Source organism: Falco punctatus, assembly GCF_963210335.1.
Source record: "Falco punctatus genome assembly, chromosome: 6".
In the NCBI taxonomy this organism is placed as follows: Eukaryota; Metazoa; Chordata; class Aves; order Falconiformes; family Falconidae; genus Falco; species Falco punctatus.
Window position 1 is genome coordinate 58,379,664 of NC_137585.1, and position 23,754 is coordinate 58,403,417.

Here is a 23,754-nt window from a genome sequence, read left to right on the forward strand (position 1 = left end):
ATATGCTGAATCAATATTATTTTAATTAGGAGCACGCTTCCTTTATTGTCAGTTAAATTTTATTTTGCGAAAAGCCTTAAAGCTATATAGCAGCAAAGATGGTTCATTCTCCCCATCCCACATCAAAAGTTAAGTTTTAAAGAGAATGAACCAGACATAGGTCGTCTACTTATCACAGTTCCAGAATCTCAAGGAGGATAATTCTGATCAAAATGTAGTTAATTAATTTTCCTCTCTAAAGAACAAAGGAATTCAAATGAACTAAAAGCTGAAATTTTCTTTTCAGTTATTAGACATGTTGGTAAGAGATATGTCATGAAGAATTATTTATCGTCTGCAATGTGAATGAGTTTTCTACTGGAATGTTTTGATTGCTTAATGTTTATGCTTTTGCTGTTGATTGCTCTGGTCTTATTTCATAAACAAATTATTTCAAATAATACAGTTCTATGATCAAGAATTTCATACCAATGGCGGTTAAATCTTGCCATTTTGATAATGAGTATGAATTCTCACCAAAAACATCTTAATCATGAAACTCCTTTTGAGATCCAAGTTAGAAGTGAATGGTCAGATTAACACAAAATTTGTGTTTTAACACAAAAGCAGCACCCATGACTGTTAGGTGGTTGCTGACCTGAAGCTTACAACATGTCATAAATTGCATCAGAGTAATTTCTAGACCTTTATAACAAGACTAGCTATAATATTTTAACCTCTTCTGAGATGTGTGCCTATGGGAACACTACTATTAAGGGCAATGGGGGGCAGGAGTTTACTTGCAGAGACAAACTTAAAATAGCACCAATGCATCAAGAAAAATAATTCCTTAAAGTGATTCTAAAATATTTTTCTGTGAGGTGAGCAGTATTACAGAATACCTGGTAGTGTGCTCTGGGACCCACCACACGATCAGATGTATTGGTGTCATGTTTTAACCCCAGCCAGCAACTAAGCACCACGCAGCTGCTTGTTCACCTGTCTCCCCCCACTCACCCCGAGAGGGATGGGGAGGAGATTCAGGAGAAAGGTGAAACTCATGTGTTGAGATAAGAACAATGTAATAATTGAAATAAAATAGTAATATTAACAATAATAACAACAACAACCACAACAACAATTGTAATGAGAAGGAAAGAGAGAAGGAGAGAGCAACAAAATCCAAAAGGGAAAAAAAACCCAAACCAAAACCCAAGTGATGCACAATACATCTGCTCACCATTTGCTGACTGATGCCCAGCCATTCCCCGAGCAGTGACCACAGGCCCTGGCCAAGTCCCCCCAGTTCATATACTCAGCATGACATTCTATGGTATGGAATATCCCTTTGGCCAGTTTGGGTCAACTGTCCTGGCTGTGTCCCCTCCTGGTTTCCAGTGCCCCTCCAGCCCTCTCGCTGGCAGGGCCTGAGAAACTGAAAACTCCGTGACTTAGTATAAAGATTACCCAGCAGCAACCAAAAACATTGGTGTGTTATCAACATTGTTCTCCTGCTAAATCCAAAACACAGCACTGCACCAGCTACCGAGAAGAAAATTAACTCCATCCCAGCCGAAACCAGGATTGGTAATTGGTAATTTATTTTGATGCTTAATGAAATTGCAACCACCCTGGAAATCAAGAGTGACCCATGTGTAGCTTGAACGACTGGAATCTAGAATTACTAGGGAGGATATTTTCATGCATTTTAAACATTGGTTAAAGATTAAGTGCTGCTGATGCATTCAAAATAGTTTTATCACTGCAAACAGTTCTTTTTTTTTTTTTTTTTTTTAATCAATAACTGGTTCGACCTCGTTCGATTGGTTTGCATTATTCACTGTGTGAGGAAATAGGAGTGTCTATTCCTTAGGATCCCAGTAAAAGCAAACCCAGGCAAATTTTGGCTAAGAAGAGCACTGAGGCAAATGATCCTGCCCATTCAGCTGAACTCTGCTTCCCTTTCATAGTTTTTCTCCCCCTGTTTAGTTTATCTCCCCTTTGGCACTTGCTCCATTGTAAAGGCTAGCACAAAGAAAGCCATGTTTCACCATGTACCAAAGTGCTTTGCTGGAATCAATTATAAAAAACACAGAAACCATAAACACATGCTGACTTTCTTCCTTCCAGTCCTTACTCAGAGAAAGTTTGGGATCAATTTGGACTGAGGAATTTCACAGTCATTCTGTTTGTAGCTGTATTGTATTGTTTTTACAGATCATTCTTCTTGAAGGATTGTTGCAGGCTGCATTTCCCTCAGCTGTTAAATTTTGGGCACATGCCTGCAAAACCTGTCCATTTTACACTTATCAGGACATTCAGCAAGCCACAGATCCCTAAGGTATTTTGATTGGGAAGGTGAAGATCAGTGCCTATATCCTTACAATTACTCAGGGTGTCCATAGGAGAGTACAACTGGTTATGGTGGAGGTGACTAAATACATTCACGTACTTGTACAGTGTCTACTGGACACAAAAATGGGTCTGAGGCAGGTGATGGTGAAGCATGACAAGTGTTCTTGCACAAGGAGGGCCTGTCTAGCTTAGCTGAATCAGGAGACCCACAAGGTAACATCCTTACTTTTTCCTTGTAAAATGGGAATGGGATATTGAAAGAAACAAAAAGGGCGCAAGACACTTACAACACTTTAGAAAACACACGAAACTGTCTGCATTGACATCCAGTATCAGAAGTCTTAACACTTATTGTGGAGTTAAATGGATGAAGAGATTATCCACAAATGTTTCTAAAAATGTGTTTTAATATAAATTTTAATAGAAATAAACCCTTGCCTTGCCCATTACCATGTTCCTTGCATTTTTTCAGTGAAAAAGGGGCTGAACTAGAAGATAAGAGAAGATCTAGGTGTGGAATTGTTGGTTCCTAACACAATCTGGAGTTTCCACAAATTCTTCTTCTCCCCTTGAGACTAACTTCTTACCACTAATTGATTCCAATTAGCCAGTTTTAAGTGTAATTATTCTGTGAAAGAAACAAACAGTATTATATCTATGCTCTGCATCCCACTACTAACAACACGGCATTATTGAACTTGTGGAATTGAAATGGCTCATGCTTGGAAAAAAACACCTTCAAGAAGCTGTGTTTAAAAACACTGAGAAAAAAAACCCTTTGTAAAGAAATTTAAATATACTTTAACTAAAAGTTGCTAGTGGAGAATGAGGACACTCATTATCCTTAAATTGCTGCTGAAATGTGGAAAAAGAAATGAAAGGAAGAAAAAGAAAAATCAGTTGCTGAATAGACATGGATAAATACAAAACCAGAACATCTGGAGAAAATAATGTATCTCAGCCACCTAATTTGGAAATTTAAAATATTTCTCATGTGAAAGTAGGTATTTTTATCCTAAAACTTGAGTTAGAAAATGTTGGCTTTTGAGTAAAAAATGTGTTATGATTTAGTAGGGTAGTACTGAGTAGTTTCAAAAGGATTGAAATAAAAAAGGAAGACAATTCCACAGCAAAGGATGGCGATGGTATGATTTCAAAGCACAGGGTGAATGGGAAGCAGTGAGTGGTCACTGGGGCCTGGTGGTACACAGGCAACACTCCATTGATGCCCCCTCAGGTGCTCCTTCCAGCTTGAGAGGTGACCGAAAAGCAAGAGGTGATCATAAGAGAGAAAGGTGGGAGGAGGAGAACGGATCCAGATTACCGGGGAGCCTGTCTGTCCGTCCTGTGGCAAACTTCCAGCTTCTCGTTAGACAGGACTTTACCCACACCATAGTGCAGCACTGTGTCACTTCCTCTTATGTCTGTTCCTTCATAAACTGAAAAATAAAACTAGTCCAAGATGAAGCCGTATCTAGTCATCTGTCAATCTTTAGTTATAAACACATATAGTGCTTAATGTCACTGGACTCAAGTAAGAAAGAAGGTAATTTATACAGGTGACATGAGGGTGAAGGAGCAGAGGAGAATGGTGGAAGGAAAGTTCCTCTTCTTGGTATGTTTAAGCCAGCAAAAATCACTGTGTGTCAGCTTGTTTTACAATCCAATTGTTTTGGCTGTTTTGGCTTTTAATTAGAAAGTCTTTCCCTTAGCATTTTTCTTAGCAGCAATTTTTAAACTAAACAGAAGGTGTATTCCCCAGTGCCATATGTTAAACCTGACATGTTACTGAAAATGTCTTCTGGAAAAAAACCCCAACCCCAAAACAAAACAAAAGCAACCAAAAAAACACTAAAGGTAGGACCACTGTCCTGATTCACTCCATTTGGCCCACTTGCAAGCCTCAAGAGGACACAACAGTCCCTCGTTAGGCAGCGGCACTTCTTCTTTTAGGAATTTGTCACAACTTGCAAAGGCAATGGAGTCATAGGCTGCCGCTTCCCTCTTTGCTTCTCTGGCAGCCTGTTGTGGTTTGGAAACAGTCATCCCCCAGCTGATCTTGTAAGTAACAGCCACATGGAAGCTGGGTCTCTGAGACGTGAATAGTTCATAATACTTCGAGAGGTCACCTTACTGAGGTTTTTAGACCAGTATGTTAGTAGGCTATGAAGTGTATTCTGTTTTAGCACTTAAACAGATGGGATTGAGAGCTATGGGTATCTTCAACTTTGAGGTATGCGAGGAGAATCCAGCTATGACCACAGAAATGGCTGACTGAGGCTGAAAGGGTCACTGGAGCACTAACTGATGTGGGCTGATGTGGTCTTTTCGCCCTGTAATTCTTCCCCATATAAATTCTGGTCGTTTCAGGACTTTGCATAGGAAGACATTTTCTGAGCCCTTTACCATGTTTGTTTTTTTTTTTTTTTTTTGTGTGAGTGGGGTCAGTCTGCTAAAGCATGTCTGTAAACCTTTGATATACCCAGATGGATGGAAGACAGGTCGCTCAGGTTAAGAAGCAGAAAAAGTTAGACAGCCTCAGAAAACTGCAATGTGCTGATCCCCCATTTGGATGAACTGTACCCAGCTGCATGATATACAATAAGGTTGCTCATTTAGCTTTTCTTCCAAGACTGTAAAGCACTGGTGTGAATACTGAGAGGTGTTTGTGTGCAATTTTAACGTAACAAACCCCACAGCTTTATGGGGGTCCCTCATCAGCTCTTTGCTGGCCACAGTATAAGCTGGTATAGAAATGGAAACCGTGCTGTCTGAAGTTTATCAATGTTTCTTCTGATACTTGTCTAGGGAGGACCATCTCCATAGCAATTCAGTTAAGGTGAGACATGCTCTTTTATTTTGTATGAGTAACTGAAACCCTATTCTATAAGCTCATAAAACGAGATTGCATACAAGATGTTGATGGCCTAGGGGAAGTTTTGAACAACTGGGAGTCATTATGAGGATTTTGCTGAAAAAACGATCTATGATCTGATGTATTTTCCAACAGTCTTTGCAGAAAGACCAAAGGAGTTGCAAGCTTCAGAGGCAATACCCAGGAAATCCATGTCTACGCTTATAACTGTGGACAAATGAAAATACCCAAGAATTTTTCCCAGATGTATACAAACTGTTTCTCGGGAGCTGCATGCCTGTGTAAATTCTCATCAAAATGGCTATATATAACAGTCTGTACAAAGAACTACTTGCAGAAAGCAGCATTTGAGAACAAATTAATAAGTTAATACCTCCCTTGACCTGTATCTGGTCAAGCTACATTTTAGAAACCATCATTACTAATATGAAGAAGAAGTTAATCTAGTAATGTGCAGTTTTAGAATGATGGATGAGTCCAGGCACATGAGCTATTTAACACAGTACCTAGGAGCACCTTCTTATCGTAAGTCTCCAGACTGACAAGAAGCCCAAGGAGGAGTGGAAGGTGGCTGCAAACCTCTCGATGCTTTGTTTGAGTAATGGGACCAAAGTTGGAGGTGAATATAAACAGCCTTAACTCCGGTCACTCATGCCTTGCTCCAGTATTTTGACTGTGCTATTTCAACTTGGCTTAAAAGGTATTAGCCTCATGGCTTCTTACTAGCATCCACTTTAAATCTTTTACATACCCTCTCTGATACTGGCCTGTCAATTTATAGACTAATATTGTCAAAGCTGAGTTGTGTGACTGATTCCCTTAGCTGCTTTTGGAAGATCTCAGCATGCAGGGTTATCTATTTGTTATTTGTATATCGAGACGGCCAGAATGATGTTCCTGTGCTGTCACACGCAGCTGTACATCCCTCTTTAGAAGTGGCAGCGCTGGTTATCCCAAGCTGCCTGGCACTCACCACTCTTCTGGGAAGGCTTCGCAAAAACCTTAACCTGTGAAAGGTCTAGCTCTTCAACTGTATTTAATTAAAATGTGATTAAAAATATTTCTAAATGACACTCAAACTGTTCCACAATATTCCAGGCTATTTCAACTCTTGAAGCACATCTTTGCCTGAATGTCTCCCTGCTCTGCTGATGGGAACAAACATAATTTAGAAGCCAGTGCAGAAAGCGATAGAGGGAAACTGCCTATTTTACTAATGCCTGATACTGACAGCCTGCACACAAAATCTTAAGAGCACTCAGGCACTTCTTTTGTGCCCACTTTTAAAGGGTTTAATGAAACATATAGAAACTGACATTTTAAACCTGTAGCTCTGGATATTCTTTTGCTGTGTTGGTTTGTTTGTGGATTTTTTTTGTTTGTTTTGTTTTGGGTTCCCCCCCCTCCTCCAAATCACATAGCAATAGTTTTCTGCATTTCTGCCTCAAACTTCAGTCAAGAAATAATGAAGGTTATTTTCACATAATATAACATTTTTGTTCTTTGGTCTGTTGCCTGTTATAACAGGTGGGCAGCCAAATAACGCCACAGTAAATATGTGGGAACACTAGTTACAGAGCAAAATCTTTGTCCTCTGAGGATATGCACAAATAACAAGTATGTTGGTATACTTATCATTAAGAATAGTTAAGATTACAAGACTGTGCTGCAAGATAAAAATAAAGGCTCAATTTCCTCCAGGGAGAGCAGGCCTGTGCATAATCCCTATATAGGAATATATAAGGAAATATATAAGGACACTGGTTAAACTCCTTATAAACTGGCATTCCTTAGACTTAAACTGGTTTGAGTGTCAGTAAATGATCATTCGTATTCTGCAACAGCGTGCAAAGTCAGTTAACATTTCTAGAAGACGTAGTAGATTCAGGGAAAACAGAGATCAGGCATTCCTTTGGGAGGTAAAATAGCTAATATATCACATTTCATGAAACCCTGCAGATTTGCTTTGCTTATGCAAGAAGTGTAGGACTTGGTTTTTTTTCCCCCTTCTTTTTTCTTCACTATGGAAAATAAGGCCCTTATTCTGCAAATTGTTATGTACGCATTTAACTTGACGTACAGCGTATATTCCCATAGATTCTACGGGACTGAATGACATGGATAAACACATCTGTAACTGCTTAAAAGATTGGAGCTAAAGAACTTCAAAAAAGAAAATGAACGGTGATAGTTTTTGAAGTATGCAAGCAAAGTAAGGGGAACAGGGATGCTTCCAGACATTGATCTAGATCCTCGCTGTGCACATTAATTCTGTGTTTCTGCAGTCCTTATGTACAAAGCTTTGGGGGCAGCTGGAAGAAGCGGGTTCCCATTCTGTAATTCGGTTTCCCAGACCGGGGTTCACTCCTGGGGCTACTGAAGCCACGTGCTGGCGCATGACCCCGGGCAGCATGGAACAGATCCTTAAATCCCTCCAGCTGAGAAGCGGGGTCCAGCGCGGGCAGGAGGGAGAGCAGAGGCGAGTGGCGGCAGGGGGATTTCGGAGAAGTCCTAGCCAACACTTGGAGAGTGAATTTTTCTCTGCGTATTAATCCTATCGATTTAAGCAGGAGTGTTTATCCCGTTTTCTGCTCCATCCCCGCGTTAGTATGACAGCGCTATCGTCCAAACGCGTAGTCGGCGGCTCTATTAAGTCCGTATCAATGTGACACAGTGCCGGCGTTCGCTGTCTGTGTGGCGAGCACACTCACACGCGTATAATCCCGGGGAGTCCTGCGACCCGGAGGCTTTGCAGCCGGGCAGCCGCTCCGTCCCCGTCCCCGGCGCGGCCGGCTCCCGCCCTCCGCTCGCCCCGGCCGGGGCTCCCGCCGCCGCCACGCCGGCCTCCCCGCCGGAGCCGCCGCGGGTGACACCCCGGAGAAGAGCCTCCCTCGTCCCCGCGTCGCCCCCGCCTCCCGCCCCCGCCCGCTCCCCCGGGGCGCCGCCGTCACCGCCGGCAGCCGGAGCAGCCGCCGAAGCCGAGGGGCGGCGGGGCTTGCCCGCCTCTCCCCCCTTCCCATCCCATCCCTTCCCTTCCCTCGCCTCTCCCCGGTGCCTATATATAGCCGGCTCTGCCCGAGCCAGCCGGGAGATTGCTGTCGTACCTGCAGGAGCAGAAGAGGCAAAGCACGAGAGCCGCGAGGAGTGACTCTCCGGAGCCAGCCCCGCCAGGCGGAGGAGAAGGACGGGCCCGGCCCGGCGCCGCTGTCCGGTGCCGCCGCCCCCGGTGCCCGGCGAGCCCCGCGGGGGGGCCGACCTGCGCGGCGGCGCGGGGCGCGCATGGCTCGGGCGCTGCCGGGGCCGGGCACGGAGCCCGACCCCGGCCCGGGCGGCTCGGGGCGCGGGGGGAGGAGAGCTCCCTGCGGGCGGCGGCGCTAGCGGGGGGGCCGGGGCGGCAGAGCCCTCCCCCTTGGCGCCGAGGTGCGCTCGGCGGCATGTGCTGAAGTGCCCCGCAGAAGCCGCACAAGTTGCCTGCGCGGCGCGGCCCCGGCGGCCGGACGGCGGGGAGCGCCCGCCGCCGCCGGCTCCTGCCCGATCCCGTCCCGTCCTGCTCGGCCAGGGGCCGCTCCCCGGTGGGGCTGCCGGCAGCCAGGGTGATGCGGCTCGTCGGGAAGTGAGAGGCGCGGCGGCGCGACCCCCCCCCCCCGGCCCGAGCCCCCCTCCCCCCCGCCTCGGAGCCTCCCATGCTCTCGGGGCCCCCTCGGGTGGCGGCGGCCCCGCGGGAGGCGGGGGCGGCGCTGCCGTGATGGCCCTGGAGGAGAAGCGGGAGAAGCGCCCGCCCGTCACCCCCATGATGATCGAGGAGGAGGCCGCCCTGCGGAACGGCAGCCGGGGGCTGCCGCCGGGACCCTGGGCCGAGGCGGCGGGGCCGAGACCCCGCACCACGGAGCGGCACATCGCCGTGCACAAGCGCCTGGTGCTGGGCTTCGCCGTCTCCATCCTGGCGCTGCTGGCGGTGACCATGATCGCCGTGCTGCTCAGCGTCCGCTTCGAGGAGTGCGGCGCCGCCGCCGACGGCCCGCCGCGGGCCGGCGGCAACGGGAGCCTCCCGGGGGCGGCCCGGCAGCCACCCGGCGCGGGGCAGCCCCCCGGCCGGCCGGAGGAGGAGGTGCGGGGCGGGGAAGCGGCGGAGGAAGAGGAGGAGGAGGAGGAGGAGTGGCAGCGGCGGCGGGAGCTGCCGCCCTGGGCCCGGCCGCGGCTGCCGCGGCACCTGCGGCCGCTGCACTACAACCTGATGCTGAGCGCCTTCATGGAGAACTTCACCTTCAGCGGGGAGGTGAACGTGCAGCTGGAGGTGCGCAACGCCAGCCGCTACATCGTGCTGCACGCCCACCGCATGCACATCGAGGCGGTCCGCGTGGCCGAGGACAAGCTGGCCGGCGGGGTGCGGGTGGCCCGCTCCTTCCTCTACCCCCAGACCCAGGTCTTCGTCGTCGTCCTCAACCGCAGCTTGGAGGTGCAGAGGAGTTACAACCTCAAGATCATCTACAACGCTCTCATCGAGAACGAGCTGCTGGGCTTCTTCCGCAGCTCCTACGTCCTCCACGGCGAGAGAAGGTAGCGGAGCGGCCGCGTCGCCTCAGCTCAACTCGGGCCGAAGTTGGCGGCCCCCGCCCCTCCGCGGCAGCCCGCGCTGAACTTCGGGCGGGGTGGCGCTAGGACCCGGCGGGCCGCGGCGCCGCCAGGCGGGGGAGGCCGCGAGCTTCGCGGCGCGCTGAGGGGCGAGGGGCCCGGCCGGCTCCCGGGGGGGGGCGGGCTGGCTGTGGGGTGCGGAGTGGCCCCCGCCCCAACGGCCGCCAGCGCGGCTGGACGCCCGGCCGGTGCGGGAGCGCAGGCCTGGCCTCGGCTCCAGCCGCCGCCTTGTCGCGCCGTGCGTCCCTTCCACCGGCCGGCCGCTCCCGAGAGCCGGCGCTGGGAAGACGGGGCTGCCGAGGCGCTCGGCGCCGCGAGCCCTGATCCGCTCCGCGCCGCCGGCCGGTGTCGGGAGAGCGGCTGCCGGGCGGCCGGCGGCGGCGGCCGAGGCTGAAGGGGTGTGTGGCAGCGAGCGGGGGCAGGCCCGGCGTCGCCGGCGGCGGGCGGAGCTGCCTCGGGCGGGCGGCTGCGGGGCGACTGCGGGCCGGGCCGGGCCGTGCGGGGGTTGGCCGGGGCCGGGGCCGGGTGAGCGGAGCGCTGCGCCGGGCCGCCCCGCCTCGGGCGGGGAAGGCTGCAGGCTGTAGCCGGCGGGTCAGGAGATGCCCCAGCGCGGGTGGGAGACGGGCGGCGGTAAGGGGCGAAGTTCCAGGGGTGGCACGAGTAAAGCACCCCGCCCGGCACGGAGGCTGCGGGTCTGCTTGATAAACACGCTCTGTGTGCGGCTCCCCGTGCCCTCCTGTGACACAGCCGTGCCAGGTTACAGGCAGCAGCGTGCAGGGGAGCGGAACTTCTCTGCTGCCCTGGTTTTATTTTATTATTTGCAAAGAAAGGTGCTGGGATGTAACTTCCCGTAAGGTGAAAACGTTTACGCCACCTGCTGCAACTGAGTCGCTGCAGATTTACACCCTGTGAAAGGGCAGACCTGGTCAGCTTCCACTGCCTTACTGCGGAGTGGGGCTCGATCTTCGTCTCTATGTGCTGCTGTTACTGTAGCCCCTGGGTCCCTGTCGAGGCCCTTGTTAGGTAGGCAGGCCCGCTGTGGAGACCCCCATTTAGGCAGGTACAGAGGCATTTTTTTATTTTTTTTAAGTAGTTTTCTAGCTGTAGTCAGGCTTTGTAACAGAAAAGAAGGATGGGATGGGCTTCCTGATAGTTCTGGTGCAGTTTATCATTTTAGAATTAGTTTGGTTTTAAGCTGTCCTTTCTTGAAATGTCTGTGCAGTAGGCAGGTTTTCTCTTACTGTTTGATACTGTGAAGCGAAAAGTTTACAGTTGGAAGAACTGGGCAAACAGTAAGTCAGACAGAAAAAGAGCGCTCACCAATTCAACTAAGTCAACAGCCCTTGTATTAAAACATACTTTCCTTACTATGATTACTGACACTTTTAAACAGCCCAATGTTAGAACTGCTAGCAGAATTGAAATTCCGTTTGTGCGATTTGTCCTCACAGTGAAATAAACTGGAAATCTGATAATGGCATGGTTGTAGGAAAAGATGCAGATAAAATACCTTTTATCACAGAGGAGTGAATGACTAGGGTTATTAGGAGTTCTTACAGACCTGTATGGAAACGGGCAAATCAAAAAACAAAATACTGTTAGCAGCAGGGGGTATAATTCACTTTACAAACCCAACAAATTATTCAAGCAGTTATTATTCTTGTGTATTTAGACTTTGTATAGGGATAATTGAGCTGTCAGGTGTGGCAGTGACATTTCTCCAGAGTTACTGTACTACACTTACATACCAATGCCTCAGTTATGATTTAAAAAACAAAAGGCCTACTCACTTTTTGAATAATCAAGGTAGCTTAAGACACAGGGTGGAAGGTGCTGTTTCCCAGTACTCGTCGTGTAACTTTTCAGATACAAGTTGCTTTGTTTTGATACACTTGAATATAGCCATATTGGACAAGATCCTTACCTTGGGTAAGGTAGCATTGTTCTATTGAAATCAGTGGCATTTTTTTTTCCTCATACCAGCTCACTTATATTTCTTTCAGTAAAAAGTTGTTTTTAAGACTGTAATCAATGCATGGTTACAGTTACAGGTGTTTAATAGAAGTACTATTTTTTTTTCTCAACTGTCACAGGCTTAACGACTCACTATAGTATAAGGAAATAATACATGTTCTAAACCAGAGAACTTCTTTGTTCAGAGCATGCTCTTGCAGTGTAGCAATTTGCATTTTGATTAATAACCCATTTTTAAGGTAATACCTATAACCATTTGTAGTCCTTAAACATGGACGGCTTCTACTATGTTAGACAGACAGGCTTCTCTCATGCTCTGAGAGACTTTGATGTTCCAGCAGGGCTTTAGCTTCTTGACATCTTTATATTCAATTAAAATACAGCAACCTCGCTGGAGTACCAGTTGCTATAAAAGGGTCTAAACCATCATTTTTCACTTTTGTTGTACATGAGGAGTGAATAACTGGCTAACTGTGAGGCTTCAAAAACATAGTAATGCCTTCACTTTATATTCTTTTTTCCTAAAGTTAGTTAATTTTCTCTGGTCTTCACAGGTGAAAGTCGTAAATCTGCCTGAAATGTTGATAGCTGCATAAAAGTACTTATTTTCTTACTGAAATCTTTGCTACTTTAATTGAAATGTAAAGTGCAAGTGATATGCTACAAATTTGCTTTGCATTATGTGCCAGAATTTACTGGCAGTAATCAACAGGCATTTAATACAGAGCTACTGTGGAGTACCATAAGAATATGCACGCATAATTTAAATGAACATCAAACTTTGGCATAAAGGAAAAGGAAAAAAAAGATCTTACATCACATAGACAAAACAAACAGACATATTCTTCCATCTTATCACAACTAAGATGTCAAAATAGATAGGCTGTTGAGGAAACACATGTCTTCCTTTAATAGATAAAGTGGAATTAAAACACCGGCAAATTACTGCCGTGGGTACGCTGAGAAGACAGGCTGCAAGCCTGTCATTCCCAGAAGTACAACTTTTTTATAGTGATATTTTGGGGAATTGGAGATAAAAATGTCAGTGCCCAGGGAGTTGTGTAGAGAGATGGATGAAATACTCAGCCTGCTCTTCACTTTTGGCATGCTTTAGACGTTTTGCTTGTTTCTTCCTCCTAACATAGAGAGAAATAGATAAACATAGACAATGTTTCGGTTTTGGTTGGTTTGTTTGTTTTTTAAAGATGTGTGTAAGTGTTTAGTCTTTGGGAAGCAATTTATAACTTTGTTTTGCTTTTGTTTGGCACAACAAGCAAATTGATGTTTGATGGTAATGCACATGTTATAAATACCACTGCTATTGGTAGCTGATGTATTTTTAGTATGAAATATTGACCATCCAGTGTTTGCCCCGATATGTGTGTGTGGACATATCTATCTATCTGTGAGAATACAGAAGATGCAGCATTTACCAGGTTTTATTAGCCTGCTGAAGGGATTGTTTTGATAACATAACACATAACAAATATTAAAAGACTACTGATAAGACCTCTGAGAAGTAGGAAAAAAAAAGCTTCCTTATTTAGAGAGTGTCAGAATATATACTGTATTCCCTAAGTATGCATTTACATGTGTGTCGGAGCTCATTGAAATTGTTAATTGCAGAGGAAAGTTCATTGTTCTTGCTTTATTAATAGCAGGACAGTACAGTTTTCCATGCTCACTTGAAGCTTCTGTTGATGTCTGTAAGCTGTTTGGAGTGTGCCTAGAATGCAGAATCAGGTCCACTTGAAATACTTTGCATATAAATTAAGTTGCTTTGCTTCATTTAATTGGCTGATTTGGCTTAGTTGCACTAGTGCAAATCCACTGATAATATGGAATTTTGTTGGATTAACATTGGAATACCTGGCACCAACTTTTTACTTTATATTTAGCAACCTTATGCAGAATTATGATTTTAGTAATCCACGTTTTATAATGAGACAAGAAAAATGCGCTATGATGAATTTCTTCAATAAATACTAGCCAAATAAGACTTTTTATTTTAGGCAAAAGGCCAATGTTAACTGCTTCAGTGGTGGAAACATTTTTCAGGTCTTTAAAAAACTAGCCTTATTTGAAAGAGGTGATAATTTCACTGGAGAATATCTATCTAGGTCTATCAGGTGTGGATGCACTATAGCAAGATAAAAGTGTAACATATCAAGAAGTTTTTCTTCTTTTTTTTTTTTTTTTTTTTTTTTTTTTTTTTTTTTTTATAAAATGAGGCTCCAGAATTTGTATAAAACCCAAGATGTTTTAGAAAAAAAATAATTAGATACTTTATTTTCTTATTATGGGCTACCTATTTTTTCTCCCTTGGCATTAAGAGAGTATCATATTGCAGAATAATGATTATAGACTGATTAATATAGGTGCCACCATTTTCATTATATCAAATCTATCCTCCCACCTTCTTCCCTCAGAGGAATAACAGGTGATTAGTCAACCGCTAAAATTCTGATAAATTTTTACCTGGTATCTGAAATCACATAGTTATTTCCACTGACGGAACCTTGGAAAGTGAGACATGAATCAATACCACTCAAAAAGCCTACATATGCGCTACCTCTACAGTTACCTAGTTGGCTTATAGTAATTTTCTCATCCTGCATACCTCCAGAAAATATCCTTATCAAGCTCCATAATTCAGCCTTTTAAGTGTGGCTTCTTGTTTTGCATAGAGATCGTTGCCACATGGGTTTTCTCCAGATGTGTAAATACAAGTCTTACCCAGAAAGCTTCCTATTCTCTATCTGGATTAAAATCTCTTTAGTTCCAAAGAAAACAGTTACAGATTTTATTGTTGAACTAAAGCCTTCCCATTCTGTACAGTGGCATAATAAATATCTTTTCTTCCTTCAGATATCTTTTCATAATTTGAGCCATTAACTGAGAACATCGATTTGTTGTTTATAAAATACGCCAGAAAAAAGCACATGTAGAAGACGGGTGAACTACTCGGTGCTTGTTTAATCATTCGCTTGTATTTGGAGTCCTTCTCTGGAGATATTAAAAACCCGCCTGGATGCGATCCTTTACAGTCTGCTATATGTGAATGTGCTTTAACAGGGCAGTTGGGCTAGATGGTCTCCAGAGGTCACTTCCAACCCCAAACATTCTATGATCCTGTAATTCTGCAAAGCTCACAGGACGGTTTTTTGGACTTGTATGGTCACAGCAGTTTTGTGTAATACTGTGTCTCAGACCTACATGCAGCTGGTAGGGAAGTAATCAGCAGTGGAAAACAGTGACCCTCCTGAGTGTACTATGTGACCGTAAGTTGTCATACCCAAAGGAAGGCAAAGTGCCCTGTCGAGGTCTCAGGGCAGAGTGAACTCCCTGAAGGCTGTTGAAATCCTGTTTTGAACAGAGGACTGTGATTGTTTTACACTGTGTAACCGATATTGGCTAACTTGTTTCACATACTGATGAACAAAAGTGCTAGAACCTGGAGTTTGATTCAAGGCCAGGGATTATTTATTTAACGTCAATTAAATGTTAAACGGTTGTGTCTGCAAATTTGTAGGAAATTTGTAGACTATTACTTTGTATCAATTGCATAGTCATACAGGTAGCAAGAGTGATAAAGCAGTGTTCCCACACTGCATGCTTTGTACAGTTTGCGTTTTTTTTAACCTTTAAACCACAGTAGTCAAGCAATGTCTTACTTGGTACATCTGTGAATCAAGTGCTGTGCGCAGTCAGTAATTGCTTTCTTTTTTTTTTTGTTTGCTTCTTTTCTAGGTTTCTTGGTGTTACGCAGTTTTCTCCTACTCATGCCAGAAAAGCCTTTCCTTGCTTTGATGAGCCCATCTACAAGGCCACTTTCAAAATCAGCATCAGGCATCAAGCGACTTACTTATCTTTGTCCAACATGCCAGTTGAAACTTCTGTTTTTGAAGAAGATGGATGGGTTACCGATCATTTTTCACAGACCCCTCTCATGTCCACATATTACCTAGCTTGGGCAGTATGCAATTTTACATACCGGGAAACTGTCACCAAGAGTGGAGTAGTTGTAAGTATTTCTTATGTTGTATGAAATACATTTCATTATTTTGAAAACCCTCACTTTTTGTAATGGAGCATAGCATCAAGTACTTAAAGTATTTCCTTGATGAGCATTCCTAAAATTTGCCAGTTTATTCAATGATAGTGTGCATTGTTTGGGACCTTTTCTGAAGGTTTGTCTAAAATTTTTGGGTTTTTCTGATTTTTGTAACTGGTTAGCTTAGTAAGTGTGGTTATCTGATGAAATTTTAAGCTTTTAAATATGCTATTTCATTTCAGTTCAATTTTCTTGGGAAGTTTTCTCTTGTTTTTCCTGTAGCCTTTTTAATACCAGTGTTCGTGAGACTATTTATTAAAAGAAAGCAGTAATACTGGCAGGGTTTCCAGTCTCCTTTCAGTACTGGCATGCCCCTTGGCATGCTGTGTGCTAGCTCAGGAGGCTGATAAAGTAATTTCTATCTTAGATCTCTTTCTCAGGAGCAGGACTTTACAACTTGTCAGCTTCCTGTTGTTGATGGAAGCACTAACTTTCTGGAGCTGTCGTTTCCAAATATGGCATGGTTCCAGGAGTTATGCCATGAAAAAAACAGAGAAAATCCTTTATTTATGTCAGTTTTGGTTTTGTTTACAAACATCAAGCTCAGAACTATATAACAAGCCAAACATACATGAGAAATGCTGTCAGCTTAACAGGATATTTCATGGCGTCATCATCTTAATTTTTCAGGTGAACATACAGAGAACCCCTTCCTTCATAGTTACTGTGAGTAACAAAACAGAGCTAGTTCTGGAAGCAGAGGGCTAGGTGGCAGCTTAAGCTGGGTGCCTAAGCAAAGTGGGTGTTTACCTTATACTTCTGCAAATGTTGTATGATTTTGTGCTGTAGCCTGGGGGCATGGGAAGGACTGCATCCCTGCCTTCCATGGCTGATCAGGTCAGGAAACGTCTCCATAACCGCTTTTAGCTAGCCTGAGCGTTGATCTGCTGTGGAGGTAGCTGATCCCACTTTCTCTGAGCCAAAGGTATTCTTTGCCTTCCTTGTGCCAGCTTTCAGCTCTGTATAGCCGTATGATCTGACTGAAAACTGATCTGAACAAATAAATGAGAGTGTGGTAAGATTTCAACTAGATCAGTTCTGATCCAGCACTTCATGTGACTGCCAGAGCCCTGGTATGAATTCAAGGCTGTGCTGATGGAAGGTGGAACCAGGATGTCCCTCTGCACTGGCATCCCTCGTTTAGGCCGTGCTGAAGTGATCAGGAAATAAGTCTTGGTTTTATCACTCCAACAGCTGGGTAAGGGTCTGACACTGGGGGCCCTTCACTCCTCTCCAGCCCTTCGGTACCATGGCCAGCAGACTATGACGTTACCCTCTGGCCCCATGAAGGAGAGGAGGAGGAAGCGTGGCTAGGAAGTGATTCTCTGAGGTGCTTTAACCTGAGTGTGAGGATGTGGGAACTGCTGAGGCCATGCTTGCAGTCTTCGTGGTTACTTGTGATGGCAGAAAGCCTTTGGGTTTGTGGGGTTCTTGTTTTTTTTTCTGTTGTTTTTTTTTTTTTTTTGCTGTTAGTTCAGTGAGTTCACTTAGAAAAGGATCTCACAAGTGCCAAGGCAAAGAAGTAAGGAGGGAGAAGCTGATGCCTGGTTCTTAGTGTTGATACCAGCAGATTAATTATCTGTACAAGAGGGATTGCTGTTGGGGTAAGGAATTGGTTTCCTCTGGCTGTTGTAATAGTCATAGAGTTATATAGATGGTTGGGGTTGGAAGGGATCTTAAAGATCATCTAGTTCCACCCCCCCTGCTATGGGCAGGGATGCCCTCCACTAGACCTGGTTGCTCAAAGCCCCATCCAACCCTGCCTTGAACACTTCCAGGGATGAGGCATCTGTGACTTCTCTGGGCATCCTGTTCCCAGTTCCCGTGTCTCACCACCCACACTGTGAAGAATGTTTAATGTAAATCTACCCTCTTTCAGTTTAATACTGTTACCACTTGTCCTATCACTACACTGTCTGATAAAAAGGAGTGTTCACTGGCCCAGTAGAACAGGATGAGGTATCAGGCCATCTCTTACTCCCTATCAACCAGTACTGAAACAGACTTTTGTCTGTGTAGGAGTTGAGGATTTTTTGTAATATACTCCACCTGCTGAAGGATTTAATCTTAAGGTAAGAATGGCCTGGTATTTTTCAGCTTTAGAAAACACTGGTTACTTGAGATTCTCCTGTAAGTGTAATAAGACTGAAGTTTTTGGTGTATGCTGTAGTAGAGAGGTCTTGTGTTCCATGTGCTCTAATACAGTGTAATGTGTGCAGGTTTGTTCTGTTATCTCACTTTGAAATGTCCTAGACTCGTCTGAGAAACAGCTGCAAGCAGTTCAGCTTCCAACATCAGTGTAAGCAAGTACATGAAACGGGCAGGATGGACCTTCAGGACCATTAATTTGAAAGATACAGCCCACTCAACTAATTTTCTTGTAGAGCTTGTATCCTGCAGTCTTTTGCTGCTTGAGTATGTTTGATACCCTGAAGACAGAGGCACACTCGTGTCTTATAGGCAATATTTGATAACTTTCTGCTGTTCTTGTGTTTGGAAAAACTGTTCTAAAGGTTTAACAGGAATCCGAAGAGAAAATACAAGTATTAATGTGTTAAGAATTTGTGGCTACTAGAGCCTGACAGTTACCTTGAGTCTGTTGGTTCAGCATATGTAGGACATACATACGTATACTGCACTAGCTTGACAGTGCCACTGTACAGAACTTTGCCAACAGTTATGCAAATTACTACATAGTCTTCATAAAGATTTGAAGACCAAAAGCCTGCATAGATTGAGATAGTCTCTTATCCCATAAAATTGGTTAGTGTAGAGTTTTAGCTCTTTTTTTATAATGCCTCTATCACAAAAATATATTAATGCCCAGGAATACCAAAATAGTTTACACCGAGTTACTGGTTAAATACATCTTGCTGTTTTTCAGTCCATTTGTGATCTGATCTTCTTTAATTGTTGTGCAGTTTTTGTTGAAAGATAATCATTTAAGGCATGAACTCACAGCAAAGACTTCAGTTCAGAGCTATTTTCATTCAGATGAATTGCTGAGGTGTTCCAGCTTTTTGAGTTTTTTTATTTTATTTTTTTATTGCCATGCCAGGAGTTCATGGACACTACTGGGTGAATTTGAAATTATCCAAATTCTGGCACATGCAATTTTAAACTTCTTTGTTTCCTGCAAAGCCACTTTTTCACTAAAATTGAGTTGCTTCCATATCCATGGCAGTGAACATAAATGTATGGTAGAACCAAGTTTGCTTCTAAAAATCAATCAACATTCAGGAAAATTAACAAACCTCCATATTGAAGCATCTTGATCGGCCATTTCTTGCATGGGGGAATCTTTCTTCAGTTAATGCGATGTATATTTTATTTATTTTGTAGACATGTAGAGAAACACCTAAAAGACTTCAGGTAGCATATACTTTTGCTTTTGTTTTGGCACTTTCATGAACCTGATTTTGGTTCACAAAACATTTTGGGATGAGAGGGCTGTCCTTTCAAATTTTGACAGCATACTAATGATAAAATCTCACCTCTCTTCCAGCTGACCGGTCTTAGTGCTATGGCCGAGGGTAGGTAAACTCCCCAAGCAACAGAAGAAACCGTGAGATTAAAAAACTTAAAAATGGTTAAGTGTTAGCTGTTCAGTTTTTCTTTATCATTAACCTCAAAATTAATTTTAACCTAAGTGTAAGATTCAAATACAAATCAAGTTATAAATAGAAACTGACTTTTGGAAAGCCTAAGTAGACAATCAAAATTGTAATTTTGATATATCCTGTATAATTCTTGCAGACATGAAGATGTTCTATATTTCATATACTAAAATTAATTTTGGAAAGGGGAATTAAGACAAGCAGTGCTTTTCTATCAGCACAGCCCAGTTGATGTGAATCATTAGCAGAGTTCTTCAGTCCATGTGGTTTTCATCAGAATCCCTTCCAGAACAGGTAATTTGAAAGCAAAGTTGACATTTTATATGCATTACAGGTACATAATGTGTTGTTCAGATCCATCTGGGATTACAGGAAATCACTGCCAACGGCCTTTGCCTTTGGGCAGGGCTTGATTCCTGCAGCAAGAGCTGTGGTGCAGTCATCTACGCTGCTGTGGACTAGGGAGCATCATAGGTCTACCATGGTGCTGCCTGAGGTAATGCTGTATTGAGGGAGCAGGGGATGCCCTTACAAGCAGGCTTAGCTGATCTTTGTATGGCTCTAGCAGTTGTACCAGCTGTAGTTGGTGAAAATCACGGGATCTGTGTACTGTCATCTTTGCACAGTACAATAATGCAGAAAACTCCACTTACCTTCACATGCTTGCTTGCTTCAACTTGTATGTTGTGTTTCCTCATCATACCTCTTAGGTATGTTCTTTGTCAGTAATTCTTAAAAGCAAAATATATTTGGCTGGATTGTAATGTCTGTCGCATCATTATCTGTGCTTTCAATCCACCAGGCCTTTTTCTACTATTGTTACTTTATTTTTGCCCTGTCTGGATTCATTTTTACTGTACTTCTATTCCCCAAATCCTCTGTTTCTCATTGCTTTGTCAGGTTGACATGAAAACTCACTATATCCTGCATGCCTTCTCACTGTCTCATATGTTATTTTCATTCCTTTTTTTCCCTGCTAGTTGTTTCTCTTTTCCGCTAGTGGAAGGAGTGAGCACTCGGCGACAAAGCACAGTGTATCAGCGGAGATGAATGCATTGCTGGAAAGAGATGTTTCAGGGAGATTCATCTTCTACCATTCTTGTCTTTTGCTGTGGATGGATTGTGGAGATAGGTATGGAAATAAAGTGCCAACTGGCAGCTTTAAAGTGTTTGGCTCTTATCAGGGGAGTATCTGCTAAAAAGAAAGTGCATGGAAGTGACAGGAGTCAGGCGGAATTGCGAGAGCAGGGCTCAGAAGAGCAAGTGCAGTCAGCACCAGAGCAGATGGGAGTGAGCAGCAGTGAAAGGAAGTGGCTATCTGGCTGGATGGTGGTGAGTGGGAGGAGGAATGCTGATGGAAGGCAGTGCTGAAAGAAGAATTTTGCATAGTCTCACTTATGCTACTGCTGTTCCTGTTCCAGAATGGTTGCAGCATATGTTGCAGGGCTGGCAGCATGGAGGCCTGACCACAGCTTGGTCAGCTGCTCAGGGTAGGACTTCTCTGGCTGGTTGAATCTGTGCATGTTACACTTTTGAAGAGACCTCTACAACTGGGTATGTTACTGTAGAGTCATCAGTGCCAAGTGGTTTGTCATGATGCAGAGAAAGACCTTGAGGCTAAGAAAGATCTTACGAGAAGAGTCATACCACAATAAGGCCAACTTTTATTGCACTGCTGTTTTGTTTTTACTTTATCTAAGATGTAATTAGAGATCACAAGCTCCTGGTTTCTAAAGATCTTAATTCAATACTTTACAGTACAGTTAAGTCTTATCCTGAACAATGAGGAGGAGCTGTAATTATTGTTTTCATAGCGCTCTCTGGCTTGCAGAGAGCCTGCATGAGTGTTCCAGCACTGAATTCTCTTAGGCTCACTCAGTTTGGCTCAGCATCACAAGAAAAGATAGAGTGGTTTCAAAAATGGGATCTGTATGTGCAGTATAGACAGTGCAGTATATGTGCAGTAATAGTGGCTTGATTCTGCACAAGTGAAAAATCTTTTTTGCCCAGGAAGGGCTAGTGGACAGTTGCATAAAGCAGACTGTCAGCAGTATCAGCCTGTGTCCAACAGCTCATGTTAGTTTAGGTCCAGCACTATGGAACTATGTTTTTAAACTTGTCCTTAGGACAAGATGACTGGAGGTGTAGTGTAGTGCTTTTAGGAATCCATGAGATGCTGGAGAGCTGGGCTGGGCATTCCCTCATCTGCAGTGCAGTGATCAGTCTGAGAAGACTGAAGAGCTGACTTGAATATTCCGAGTAACTTTTTCCCCAGTGGGTTCTGCCATTTTTTCCTTGTGAGAAAAAAACAAAACCATCAGTTCTCTCTAAAATAAGTCTGCACTTATTGTGCAGTTCCACCTGTAGCTTTTAGAAAATTATTCTGTATTTGACAAATGTATTAATATCTTTATGTAGTAGCAGTTATGACCTCAAGACCAGACATTTTATGTCAGTTAATGACTACCTGGGTTAAAGGCCTGAGGCTCTTCCTTGGGCCCTCTCTTCAGCTGCTGGTTATTAACTGCCAGCAAAGTCTCTCCATCAGTTATTATTTATTAATCAGTATTGAAGCAATTATACACCAGATGATTCTTTGTGGGTGAGCAAATTAGTTACAGCAGAACGATTTAGCTATCAAAAGTAGAATTAGTCCTCAATTAAAATGTGGTTTTCTTCCTCTGCAACCTGAATTTAGTCCAGCTCCAGAGCTGAGCTCTACTTTCTAAGTGCCCCTATACTTGAAATGTAACTTTTGTTAGCCCATCAGTTACCACTGGGAGGCCACGTGTGTATCTGATAAACAGATAGCAGCTAATGCAGGAAGCACCAGGTGTATTTCTGAAGTCTGGTGCGATGCAGACTTACAACATTTAATTTTAAGATGTCCTGGATTGCTGCTCTCATAGTGATACAATGATATCCATTCATTTTTGATCTTCATTACAAATTTCCCACTCTTGCCTTCTCCAAAATGGCTTTCATCAAACAAAACACAATGCATGTTACAAAGAATGTGTTGAGAGGTATGCAGTTACATTGAGCTAGAAAAGCACATACACTTATGAATGTAGATAGGTGTGTTTGTGCTTTCTTTTGCTTGTATGAAATCTTCTCTGTAGTAGCAGTAGAAAGGCTGGTTCTACAAGTACCTTTTACTCAGTTCAGTGCTTACTGCTGTGAATGGTTTTAGTTAAGTGGGAAACTGTAATTTAATGTAAATCATTAATAATCCAAAGAAATCACAGCTTTTTCAGATTCACCACATCAATATTTGTTTAGCCATTCTGTTTCAGGTTTGTATATTGAAAATGACTTCTAGTTTATTAATTTTTAAATACTATAGCTATAAACTATGCCACAAACAAACAAAACCCTATGTGATCAGCATGCATGCTAAACTGAATATGCCAGGGAATCTGTTAAAAAAATAAATTGCAAACTTGCAATCCCTTGTTATTGATTTCTGGTTGAATTTGCAAGTTGAATGCACTAGGAAAACACTGTACATGTGTTGTGCTTACTCTTCTAAAAAATGCTTTCCATCAGCACTTGTAGTACATGCAGTATTCAAATGTGGTATTTGTTTTATTAACGTAAACTCCCAGCTGCGCTCTGCAAATAACATTATTGAATTGAAAGACACGTTTTGGGGAACATTGTTTTGTTTCAGTTTTGGTTAGGAAGATCACCTGTAGGTATCTGGTGGCAGTGGTGTACTTAAGTTTGTATGTAGTAGCAAGAAGACTGTTGAAAAGCACGATACAGTTTATTAGTTTGTGGGTTTATGGCTTGCCTGCTATAACAGAGAACAGAGAGAGAGGCAGCATGTGTGATTCCTGGTCTGATGGTTGTCAGAACAGCATTCTAATTGCAATTCTGTACTTTCAAGAGCAGTTCAGCCTTTAGTTGCTTCATCTGGGGTCTCTTCTGGCTAATGAGAAGAAAGGTCTGAGACTCTTAGTACTTTCCATTACTTCCTGCCATTTGCTCAGTGGAGAATAGTGTGAAGTCCTTGTAGTTCCTCCCATTTCCTACATTACAGGCAGGGGAAGGAGGGAGATGGAATAGGCAAGACTCTTACATCCTTATCCCTTCATGTGCTAATGAGCATATGCTTAGTAATACGTGCTATGACAATATAACTCATAGTGAAGGCTGAACACTTGAGCTGTGCTCTGCTTTCTGTACGACATTCTTTCATGTCT

At 43.9% G+C, this 23,754-nt stretch overlaps 1 protein-coding gene across 5 annotated transcripts in view; it reads left to right on the plus strand.

Moving 5' to 3' along the window:
- The first annotated feature begins 8,943 nt into the window (after positions 1 to 8,943).
- Positions 8,944 to 23,754, plus strand: part of TRHDE (thyrotropin releasing hormone degrading enzyme) — a 232,749-nt gene continuing 217,938 nt past the window's right edge. For all 5 annotated transcript variants that reach the window (XR_013929169.1, XR_013929170.1, XM_080393835.1 and 2 more), the window contains exons 1-2: positions 8,944 to 9,766; positions 15,566 to 15,839. Coding sequence is in view for 3 of the 5 variants with exons in the window: in XM_080393835.1 (XP_080249961.1) it covers positions 8,955 to 9,766; positions 15,566 to 15,839 (1,086 nt within the window). In the remaining 2 variants the exon portion in view is untranslated. The remainder of the gene's footprint in view (positions 9,767 to 15,565; positions 15,840 to 23,754) is intronic.